The sequence below is a fragment of the Muntiacus reevesi genome, chromosome 12 (genome assembly GCF_963930625.1).
Source record: "Muntiacus reevesi chromosome 12, mMunRee1.1, whole genome shotgun sequence".
Classification (NCBI taxonomy): Eukaryota; Metazoa; Chordata; class Mammalia; order Artiodactyla; family Cervidae; genus Muntiacus; species Muntiacus reevesi.
The window spans coordinates 34,003,051-34,015,643 of record NC_089260.1 but is presented as its reverse complement, the minus strand read 5'-3'; the positions used below and the strand labels follow the sequence as shown (position 1 = coordinate 34,015,643).

The 12,593-nt window shown below is 41.6% G+C and overlaps 1 protein-coding gene across 2 annotated transcripts in view; it reads left to right on the top strand.

Annotated features, from left to right (window-relative positions):
- Positions 1–12,593, top strand: part of SAMD12 (sterile alpha motif domain containing 12) — a 430,287-nt gene that overhangs the window by 41,119 nt on the left and 376,575 nt on the right. For both annotated transcript variants that reach the window (XM_065903151.1, XM_065903150.1), the window contains exon 2: positions 3,735–3,913. In XM_065903151.1, the coding sequence (XP_065759223.1) occupies positions 3,735–3,913 (179 nt within the window). The remainder of the gene's footprint in view (positions 1–3,734; positions 3,914–12,593) is intronic.

The following is a 12,593-nucleotide window of genomic DNA, read 5'->3' as shown; positions in this document are numbered from 1 at the left end:
TTTGGACTGGGCAGTGAAGATGGAGCTGGCAGTTGTCAGCAACGAGACAGATCAATTAGACAGACATCCCCAGACAGGGAGGAGATGAAGCCCAGGATGCCAGAGCTCAGAGAAGACTGTGAAGACCTTGGAACAGACAAATGGGCTGCATAGGCATTCACGCCCCAAAGAAGGAAGTAGGATTTGGGTGGAGTAGAACCTCTTTCTAGGAGGAGGGACCAACATGAACAAGAGTAAGGGAAGTATGAGAGTCTGAGGGGGAAGGTGATGGCAGAGGACAGGGGATACTGGAAGCTCCCAGCAGCTCAGTGATATTCCTCAGGATGTGAATTTCAAGGCAGGAAACAGCTGGGAATCATGCTGGAGTATGAACAAAGATACACATTTTTTTTTATTATTAATGTCTAAATCCCCCATCTCCCTACACAAGCTCACCTCTTTTTAATAATCACAGTTTTAGTATATTTAATTGAAAATTCATTGTAAGTAGGCTGATCTTTGGAGAGGGGAAAGCTGATTGTTATTAACAGTAATTAGCCTCTTGCTCTCATAGGTTTCATCCTTTTTATTTCACTGTCTGAACTGGATATTGTGCTTGGTTCTTCAGCATCCATTCCGCCCCTGCTTGTTGAGTAACAGCGATGTGGTTTGGAGACTTGATCTTAGCTGGTTTAAGGGTAATCCTACCTCCACTACCAGTGTTTTAGTTCACTATTGGGTGTGTGTGATTCACTTTGGACCAATGAGAAAAATCCAAGTTTGGAGGAGGATTGAGGGAGGAAAACTATGGTCAACCAAACTGTCTGTATTGCTAGATGTGAACTAGAAGCTTGTAGCTATAGTGCCATGTGGGGACCCAGGCTTAAGGTGATGTTATGGATGGTAGAATGGAGAAGTGAAAAAAGACTCCATGATGGCCCTATTGAACTGGGAAATCAGCTAACCCAGAACTTTTCCCATTACTGGGCTTCCTCTCCTGAAAGTTAATGATTTTCTTCACTGCTTAATCTATTTTGGGTTTGTTCATCTGAAACTTGAAATCATCTGCAACCTAAATGATACATGATCTTTGTGACCTTCAGCAGACACTGTATGACTTTTTATGACCATAACCCTTTGAGCCTCATTTCCCTTGTCTATGAAATGAATATAATTATGTATCAGGGTTTTTCATGAAGATTATTTGAGATCCATCACAAAACCCAAGGGAAGAGGCATGAACTAATACATGAGTGCCTCCGATGCACCGTGAAATAGGCTGGTCCTTGCTTTAGGAAACTTACAAGACTAGAAAAGAATTTCAGATAATTTTTTATATAAAATGGTATAAATAGGGCTTCCCTGGTGGCTCAGTGGTAAAGAAGCCGCCTGCCAATGACACAGGTTCAATCTCTGATCCTGGAAGATCCCACATGCCGCAGAGCAACTAAGCCCGTGAGCCACAGCTGTTGAGCCTGTGCTGTAGGGCCCGGGAGCCTCAACTCCTGAGCACGTGTGCTGTGACTGCTGAAGCCTGCATGCCCTAGAGCCCGTGCTCCGCTACAGGAGAAGCCACGGCAATGAGAAGCCTGTGCACCGCAACTGGAGAGTAGCCCCCACTCACTGCAACTGGAGAAAAGCCTGTGCAGCAACGAAGACCCAGCACAGCCAGACAAAGAAATAAAATTATAAAGTTTTATAAAGAAGGTCACATGTGTGTGGACCACTGTACAATGAGTTTTTTCAGATTCGTACCATGTTTGTTGAATACTTGTCGTTCCAGGCACATGATCTGATGTGGCCAGGGGGAGGGGGAGAATGAGGGAGGGGATTAAGGAAAGGCGTGTGTGAGGAGTTGGTATTTAAGCCAAAACCTGACTGATGAGTAGCAGTTAGCTGAAGAATGGGGAAGAACAGCTCAGGCAAAGAAACATTATATGCGAAGTCCAGAAGGCATGGACTCTTCCAGGAAGAGACAAGGAAGTGGGTGGTACTGGTGGAGTGGACGAGAGATACTGTAGTGGGAGAGGAAATTGGAGAGGAAGAGTGAAACAGATAATGTCACAGCTTTGTTGCCCATGTTAAAGATGTTTGAATGCTCTGGATGTACAGTGAAGCCATTAGAAAGTTTCTGGGTTGTTTTTTTTTAACCTTTTTTATATACACAAAAGTAGAAGGAGTAGTGAAATAAATCCCCTTGTATCTGTCAATTAGCTTTAAGAATTATCAATGCATGGCCAATATCATCTATCTCGTTCTCTTGTCCCCTCTACATTTTTTTATGCAGTAGATCTTTCATTATTTTAAATAAAGCAGTGTGTACATGTCAACCCCAAACTCCCTAACTATCCCTCCCCACCCAGGTAACCATAAGTTTGTTCTCTAAGCCAGTGAGTCTCTGTTTTGTAGCAGAAGAGTCTCGTCAACTGACCTATACATGTTTTAATGAGATTGTGGGTATCCAGGGAGGAGGAACAGTTGGGGCGGTCAGTCTAGGTGAGACAGGTGGGTAGCACGGACCAGAGTGATGGCGGTGGAGATAGAGTGAGGTAGGTGGACGGGAGCAACATTTTGAGTGCAGCACTTACTGGCCCGGGTAAAAGATGAAAGTGATGTACTGACTTACAGGGAGAGTGGTATCAAGGAGGACTCTTTGGCTTCTCTGTAGTGACTGGAGAAGGTGAATATTTGGGGGTAGAAAAATCAAGGTTCAGTGTGAACATGTTAAATGTGAGATCTCTGATATACTGACATTGGGATGTTGAGTAACAGTCTTACTTATGGCTGAAGCTTGTAAGAGAGGTCTCTCTGGGCTGTATGCGACAGGGCCATTGCTGGTTCAGTGGTAGAATTCTCACCTCCCACGTGGGAGACCCGGGTTCAATTCCCAGACCATGCATCATGCTCATCTTTGCTTTATATGTAAAAGAGATGACCAATGCAAGTTTTATGCATGAAGCAGAGCACTCAAAGCTGGTGCTCTGGGACAGCCCATAGGGATATGGTGGGGAGGGCGGTGGAGAGGGGTACAGGATGAGGGGGACACATGTATACCTGTTGCCATTTCATGTTGATGGATGGCAAAACCATCACAATATTGTAAAGTAGTTATCCTCCAATTAGAATAAATTAAAAAGCAAGTACACACCTGCTGGGAAAAAAAAAAAAGGTCTCTCTGGGCTGGATGTAAAATTTGAGAGTCATGGGCAGATTGGTTGCATCAGAAATGATGGGAAGGGATGGGACTTCTTAAGGGAGAAGTGAGAGCTGGGAACAAAATACCTGCTTGACTTCTTACTATTTGCTCAAGAAATATTTACTGAATATTGAGTGGATGCTTGAAGAATAGGGAAGATTCAGAAGCTGGAAGGAATGAATGAGCAGTGTTCCAGAGGGAAGCATAGATACAAACTAAACTGCAGAGGTTGAAATAACTGCATGCGTGGGAGACAGTGCCTAAGTTGCTTGATTTGGTTTTATCATCTGTAATGCAGGATTAGTCACTTGCTCAAGGTTGAACTTCTTGAAACTGATGCTTCCTGCGTTTGTGCTACAGTCTTTCTGACTTACGAGTTCAGGATTTGCTAACATGCCATGGTCCCTCTTCCCCAGATTATTTCCTGTAGTTAGGATTCCACCCCTCAACTTGGAAATGTCTTGTTTCTTCCCATGTAGGCCAAATGACGTATTGTCTTTCATGGACACCTTCTTCATAGGATCTGTTTTCTGAGTTAGATTTCTTTCCTCTTTCCTAGCTCTCCACTGCGGTTTGAATCCACGGGGAATTGATCATCCTGCCCATGGTGAAGGTATTAAACTACAAATTGAAGGCGAAGGTGTTGAGTCTCAATCCATTAAAAATAAAACTTTCCAGAAGGTGCTTGACCAAAAAGGAACCCCCAAGCGACTGCAGACAGAAGCCGAGACAACTAAGGTAGGTGATACTCCCAATAAGTTAAAGAGATTCTGAAGCTGCAGCTTCTATATTTTGTGGTCCAGCCCCAGGAAAGAATTGATGGTGCTTTCATTAATTATTGTTGGTGATTCAAAAAACACTGCTCCTCAATTGCAAGTAATAAGAAATGAAAATAGTGACTTCATCCCCTTTCAAGTGAAATTAGAACACATTTGTGGTCAGTCTTAGAGCATGAGGCTCTGAGGATGGTATAGGATGAGCTATAGGGATGAGTGTCTGGACTTAACGATTTGTTTACCAGGCTCAATTGATCATTTGATAATATTGGACAAGTCATGTGACTTTTCAAGCCTCAGATTCTTCACCTATGGAATAGGTACCAGAAACACCATCATCTCGATCAGGTTGAACAAATGAAATAATTCTGTGTATGTGCAAGTATTTTGTAAAAGGCTCAGTTGGCTGCATAAGAATGAGGGGCTTTTGCTGACCATAACAGTAATACAAGTGATATTTTATGAAATATATACATATATTCCAGGTACTGTTGGAAGGACTTTTGACATACTGGCTTATTAGGTCCCTGTAACAATTCTGTCAGGTAGATAATAGTAAGCAAGACCCTGGTTAAAGATATAATTTTGTTGCAATATTCTTCAGTCTTTCAGTCTTTAATATAGATGTAGGTACAAGACATACCTTGGTAAACTGGGAGCTTAAAGGATAGATGATTATTTAGTAAGAGCAACCTCTATCAAAAGTTTTCCACCATGGGACTGGCACTGTATGGATTTTTGTCTGAAACCAGTGAAGATGCTTTTGTTGGGGGTGTAGGTTAGTTTCCCGCTTGAAAATTGAGAGAACTCATCTTCCTATGGTATTTCCTTCGAAGAGATTTCCTTTCAAATGTTTGTTGAGGGGATGAATACATGCATGCCTTGGAAAGCAGATGTTGCAGTCTCCCAAGAAAAACCTTAAGTAGAAAGGTCACTCGGCTGTCATACAATAACCCCCTCCCACTCCCGTAAATAAAAGAAAAAAGCCTTCCAAGATCAGATGTGAATTTTTCCACCTTGTCTATACTTTTGCATAATTACTGTGACTGCTTCTCTTCTTTAGTGCAGATAATTAAAAACTGATGACAAAAGAGTGTCTGTGTATCTGTGTTGTAGGGAGTGGGGAACAATTAGCAAGGGAGATATTGCAGATACTTTGCACATTTTAGCTGAGAGAAATTACACCTCATAGAAAATTGGTTGGTTATTGTTATGTGAGAGGAGCTGGGAGTAAGTAAGCCCTATTTTGACATCTAAATCTGGTCAGCCAGTGGTTCCACCTTGAAACAGTGAGAAAAAAAAGTCTTAAAGGTCTTCTTTAACTAGGAAGATAAATGGTTTATTTGAATAGGATCTTTTCAGAGTTGCATAAAATATTAAACATTACAGTGGAGGAAAAGAAAACAAATTGACAATTGCCTGATTGTAATTCAACTTTAGTTTAATTAAATTAATTCAACTTTTCCAAATTCTCTTTTATTTGCAAAACAGATTTGGTGATATAAGAAGTTGGATTCAAACCTGATAGAATTTGATAACTTCTGAATGTGTGATGTGGTAGTAAACCTGGTTTTTATGTCAGTACCTTTTTGCCTCTAGTTCACTTTACATTTGCTTTGCTGAAAACCTAGCTCACTGAGAATGCAGTCATCTATAACGAACCCTTCCTCAGGTTTAGACTCCAGTTGGAAACCAGATTCCTCTGAGTTTTTCCAGGTTGTCTACAGTGAAACTCCCAAACTGAGTTGAAAGGGAATTCTGAATCTCTTCACATTGACATGTTTAGGAATGAACAGACTTTTTGTTACAAAGTATTTATTTTTTCATGGGAGTCTTGATGACGGTGGTTGCTGGGGAACAGGGGTAAAAATAAAAATAAGGATTTCTGCAGACCTGCAGTGTCAGATACCCCAGAGATTCTGTACCACCGACAATGTGAGCATGTTCTGTGCATGTACGGACACACAGAGATGTGCCTTTCTGTTGCACTCCAAGGGTTTTTGGAGTTGTGAGTCATCCTTTCTCCTTAAGTAAATAATTGAATCTCTGGTAACTTGACCTTCTCTTAACTTACCTTAAAAAACCTCCAGCTACAAATGCATCATGTAAAGCCACTCAGAAATGCAGATCAGTACAGATTTTCTGGAGGACAGTCTGATAGAGTTATCAAAATTTTTCAATGTGTATAAGTTTTGAGGCAGTGATGCCCTCTCTAGGAACTTGTCCTAAGGAAATAATCACCCAGATGTGCAAAGATGGCTGCAGGAGAATATTTACTCTAGCGATGTCTATAATATGAAAATAATATTCATTCATAAAACTTTGGCCAAAGAGATTGTGTATTGATGGAATTGAACAGAATTCTCTCCTTATAAGGGTGGTGGAGACCTATGTGTATTTACCTTATTTGTTCGGACTACTATAAAACACCTTAAACTGGTTGGCTTATAGTATTATTCAGCCGTATAAAGGAAAGAAGTGGAATCATTTGTAGAGATGTGGATGGACCTAGAGAATATCATACAGAGTGAAGTCAGTATACAATAATTATTTTCCTCTTTCTGACTAACACATATATGTGGAATCTAGAAAAATGCTACAGAGGCCTTATTTGCAAGATAGAAATAGAGAGAGACGTAGAGAACAAACGTATGGCCCCTAAGAGGGGAAGACCAGGGGATGAACTGGGAGATTGGGATTGACATCTATGCACTATTGATACTACGTATAAAATAGATAACTAATGAGAACCTACTGTGTAGCACAGGGAACTCTACTCAGTGCTTTGCAGTGACCTAAATGGGAAGGAGATCTAGAGGAGAGGGGACGTATGTGTACATGTAACTGATTAACTTTGCTGCCCTGCAGAGACTAACATAGCACTATAAAGCAACCATGAAAGGAGAGTTTTAGTCACTCAGTCGTGTCCAACTCTTTGCAACCCCAGAGACTGTAGCCCACCAGGCTCCTCTGTCCATGAATTCTCCAAGCCAGAATCCTGGAGTGGGTAGCCCTTCCCTTCTCCAAGGGATCTTCCTGACCCAGGGATTGAATCCATGTGTCCCACAATGCAGGCAGTTTCTTACCATCTGAGCTGCCAGAGACTATACTCCAATAAAAATGAAAGAAACTGGGCGGTTTATAAACAATAGAAATTTGTTTCTCATAGTTCTGAAGGCTGGGAAGTTCAAGGTCAAGGTACCACCAGATGGAGTGTCTGGTAAGAGCCTTGTTTCCCAAATCATAGACATCCGTCATCTCACTGTGTCCTCACATGGTGCAAAGGGACCAGGGATCTCTCTGGAATCTCTCTCATGGAGGCATTGATCCCATTCATGAGAGCTCCATCCTCCCAAAGACATTCCTCCTAATACTATCACATTGGGGGTTTGGTTGTGAATTCTAGGGCAACACAAATTTTCACTCTCTAGCAGTGTTTATGCAGGAAAATGAGTACGCTGCTATTACAGTAGGAGGAGAGGGAGAAGGGTAGGTTACTGCACAGTATGTAACATGCTCCCATTTTCCTACAAGTACCTTTTCCCTGTAAGAAGGCATCACCGAGTCTGAAAGACTTCATTGCATAGTTATTTTTAATTTATTTATTTTAAATGGTTTTTAATTTGTTTTAAAATTTTATTTTTATTTTATTTATATTCTTAATTAATTTATTTTATTTATAATTGCTTCATAGTATTGTATTGGTTTCTGCCATACATCAACATGACTCAGCTATAAGTATACATATGTCACCTTCCTCTTGAACCCCCCACCTCCTGGGTTTTCACAGAGCTCTGGGTTTGAGCTCCCTATGTCATGTAGCAAATTCCCACTGGCTATTTTACTATGGTAATAGATATGTTTTTGTGCTATTCTCTCAGTCTGCCCCACCCTCTACTTCCCCTACTGTGTCCACAAGTCTGTTCTCTATGTTTGAATCTCCATTGCTGCCCTGCAAATAGGTTCTTCAGTACCATTTTTCTAGATTCCATATGTGTGTGTTAATATATGATATTTGTTTTTCTCTTTTTAACTTACTTCACTCTGTATAACAGGCTCTAGGTTCATCCACCTCATTAGAACTGACTCAAATGTGTTCCTTTTTATGGCTGATAGTTAAGTCGTGTGTGACTCTTTGAGACCCCATGGACTACAGCACGCCAGGCTTCCCAGAGTATGCTGAAACTGACGTCCATTGAGTTGATGATGCCATCCAACCATCTTGTCCTCTGTTGTCCCCTTCTCCTCCTGCCCTCAGTCGTTCCCAGGATCAGGATCTTTTCCAATGAGTCGGCTCTTAGTATCAGGTGGCCAGAGTGTTGGAGCTTCACCTTTAGCATCAGTCTATCCAATGAATATTCAGGGTTGATTTCCTTTAGGATTGACTGGTTTGATCTCCTTGCTGTCCAAGGGACTTTCAAGAGTCTTCTCTAGTACCACAGTTCAAAAACATCAATTCTTCAATGCTCAGCCTTCTTTATGGTCCAACTCTCACATCCGTACATGACTGCTAGAAAAATCATAGCTTTGATTATACAGACCTTTGTTGGCAAAGTAACATCTCTGTTGTAATATGCTGTGTAGATTTGTCATAGCTTTTCTTCCAAGGAGCAAATGTCTTTTAATTTAGTGGCTGCAGTCACCATCTACAGTGATTTCGGAGCTCAAGGAAATAAAGTCTGTCACTGTTTCCATTGTTTCCCCATTTATTTGCTATATGCTGATGGGACCAGATGCCATATTAATTTTTTGAGTGTTGGGTTTTAAGCCAACATTTTCACTGTCCTCTTTCACCTTCATCAAGAGGTTCTTTAGTTCCCATTCACTTTCTGCCATTAGGGTGGTGTCATCTGCATATCTGAGGTTATTAATATTTCTCCAGGCAGTCTTGTTTCCAGCTTGTGGTTCATCCAGCCTGGCATTTCACATGATATACTCTGCATTTACGTTAAATAAACAGGGTGACAATACACAGCTTTGACATACCCCTTTGCCAATTTTGAACCAGTTCCTTGTTACATGTCTGGTTCTAATGGTTGCTTCTTGACCTGCATACAGATTTCTCAGGAGGCAGTTTACATCTAGAACTGAGATTATGGGAAAAAGTTTCTTTTTCTGCGTTTGTTGCAGTTTCTTCTTAATATATGTACTCTTTTAAGCCTAAAGGAAATCAGTCCTGAGTATTCATTGGAAGGACTGATGCTGAAGCTGAAACTCCAATACTTTGGCCACCTGATGTGAAGAACTGACTCATTGGAAAAGACCTTGATGCTGGGAAAGATTGAAGGCAGGAGAAGGGGACAACAGAGGATAAGATGGTTGGATGACATCACCGACTCGATGGACATGAGTTTGAGTAAACCCCGGGAGTTGGTAATGGACAGGAAGCCTGGCATGCTGCAGCTCATTGGTCACAAAGAGTCGGACACGACTGAGCAACTGAACTGAACTCTTAAGCATGTTTATTTAAAGCTCTTTTCAGATTGCCCGTTAACTTAAGCAGCTCAGCTGTGACTCTTCCTGTTTGTTGAGTTGGTGTTCTGCCTTTGAGGGTGTTGTCTTTCCTCCCGCGGCTCCGAACTCTTGCTGGTGATTTGCCGAGGAGGAGAGTTATCTTGGGAAGCGTACCGAGTGTTGAGGTGCTTTTGTAGCCTGTGTGCTGTTGAAGCAAGCACTGATGAGGTGCTTTTGTGTTTGTCTCTTCCTGAACTGTTTGGGAGGTAACAGCTTTGACCAGGTGTTTAACTATGTCTCAATCTGATGCTGTCTTTGCTACTGACTATGCAAATCAAGTCCCCCCAGATGTGCTGTCTCATCTGCAGCTTCACACAGGACCCTGGTTCCAGCTCCCTGTCACGCCTGTGGGCTCTGCCATTCCGGGTCTGGCCAGCTGGGACTTTGAAACCAATCCCTATTCCAGATCTCCAGCAGGCGTCTTGAGCTTCATTATTCCTTATTGCTGTGGGCTCTTGGCACCCAAAGATGTCCCTTCCTTGACTTCAAGTATGGCAATATATAAATTTTAAAATATATTTTCTAGTATCTTTACTAGAGTCTGAGATGGGGTTGTATAGCATAAGTGTAATCTACCATCTTGACTGTGAAATTTATATTGCTTTTATAATTAAAAAATCTCTCTCTCTACACATCCTTGGAAAAAGCATCTTTCTATTTCTCGATCTTAAATGTGATTTGGGGACCCTTGCCCTCAATGACTCAAAAGACTAGAGCTGTAATTCTAGAAAGAGGGTTATCCATGTCATCGGCTGTCTTCAGCTCTCTTAAATGAAAGAAATATGAAATTGAAATCAATAGAGAACCAAGCTCACTTTTAAACCTTATTACTGTGTAGCATAGGGTCTAGTTGGGGAAAAAAAACAAAACAAAATAGATACATTTGATATGTGAATTTGCAAAAGGTATTCACCAATGGAAGTCCTAAATGCCAGTGAGGACTTGGGAATCCAGAGAGTAAACGTGCCTTAGGGATAAGTGTCTTGGCTAGCACAGACACAGAACATCACAGAAAGTTCTATTGGACAGGCTGCTCTGATCTGTGGAAGCCATTGAAGTTTTCTGGTTATAAGAGTGAGTAAGATGAACAGATAGAATTGTGTGAACATTTTCTCTGACCCTTGTCCTTGGGCCTGGGGGGACATGTGCTTCAATCATGAGAAAAAATGTGGAAAGGGGAGTCTGTTTTGAAGGTTATGTCCCTCGATTGTCTGATGGTTGGAATTTGCGTTTCCATAGCAACTCAGGATCTGGACTAAGATCAGCCCATCGGTAGACAGCATCCTGGCTGTTCCCCACCTTGAAATTCTGGACTGTGTCCTCACAAGTGTCCTAAATACAGCTTTGGGAAATCAAAACTCTTGACTTCTAGACTTGATCTTTTAGGTGCTTATGAAGAAACTTGCCCTGTGTTTTCATGCCTATAAAGTAATCGTTTCATAAAGTTAATCTTTATGTTTTCATACCAGCAATGCTGATTCACCAGAGCATGTAAAGCAGTGAGTCAGAATAATGATCGAGGGTCTTGATGGCTTTCTGTGTGTCTCTTGTTTAGATGTGATTGACCCCTATGTTTTTATTTATAAAATCTCCATCTTGCAGCTGAGAAAACTAAGAATGACTTGCCAAAACTTAGCTTCTGGCTAAAAAGTGGAGGAACATGAATTTGAAATCTAAGTGTAATGACTCTAAAACCAGGATTTTTTTCATCTCTTTAACATTAACTGTACAAATGATTGATTTTATTTGGAAAGAAAAGAGAATCTGTTATACCGAGGATCAGGCCAACGAGACAAAGGAAGAGGTTAAAACATTGCATGTATTCTTTCTTTCTTGGGGAGAAACGCAGTAGATCCTGATTGCTATATTATATAAGGGAGAAGCAGTGCCAGCATCCAAAGCAGTGAATAATTGCCCGCATTTGGCTCTGGGATGCATTATGTGAATCTTTGGCAGCAGATAGCCTTTTCTCATTAGGCTAATATTAGATTTAGTTTGTATTTCTTTGGCACAGAGTTAAAGGAGCTGGCCTGGAGTTTGGTGCTGGAGGTGGGAGGAGGAGAAAGCCCGGTGCTTGGGATAAGCCACAGGTGGATAAATGAGAGCTGACTGGAGGGCAGTTGGTGGACATTTGTAAGAGTGGGAAAGGAAGCATAATCTGGGATTTAAACAGAAAGCTCTGAGAATTCTGACTTGGGTTAAAGATGAAGGGGGATTGTACTTAACCTTGATCAAATTACATTGCTCAGCTGCCTCTGAGAAGGCCTATAGCAATTTGGGGATAGAATGACCTAATTCTTGGCTATCTGTATTTCTTGGCTCGGGGAGTAAGAGTGTCTCCAAAAGAGGCTGCCAACCCAATATACTGTCACCAGTGATAGGAAAGGACATAATGCATGGGAAAGATAATGACCACATACTTGGTTAAGAATTGTCCGGGGTCAGAACAAGAGAGATAAGCCAAAATGACTTCATGCTATGTGAGTTCTAGGCCCCTCCTGCACATGCACTGAACACTCTGAAAGATCTCAGGAGAAACTGCAGTCAACCCGTATTTGAAAAGGTAAGTGTTCATGACTGAAGTGTTGAGCTCTGAAAAGTGTGACAGTGCAGCATGCATTGGAGCCATAGTTTCATGGAATAATCAACCAAGAAGGCACCTGAGGGAACATCCGACTACCTGATTTATTGCATAGGTGGTGATGAGATGACATGCCTTCTCAAAATCTTGAGGCTGGTAGTGGCACAGCCTAATCTAAAACATCATAATTCTGATACGTGGACAGAGCTTGCCACTCTGTTGTGCTGACCAGTCTACAAAAAAAAACAGGTGCTTGCAGCCCCCTGGTTGTTATTCCTTTTCTTGTGTACCCAGACTGCAGTGCATGCCTTTTGAGGATAGAATGGAAAGTTAGCCTCAAGGGAAGTGGAGCACCTATCAGTGGGTGAATCAGAGCCCAATTACAATTCCATTGACAATTTGACACAGTAAAGCTAGGCTTCTGGAAGAAAGGGTGAGTTCTAGGGGTGGCTTGTCTGGTAGCACTCTGCCCAAATCCTTTTCTTTTCCAGTCTGAAATGCTGGGGATCAACATGTAAACTTTTCAACCACGACAGCAGTTACAGAG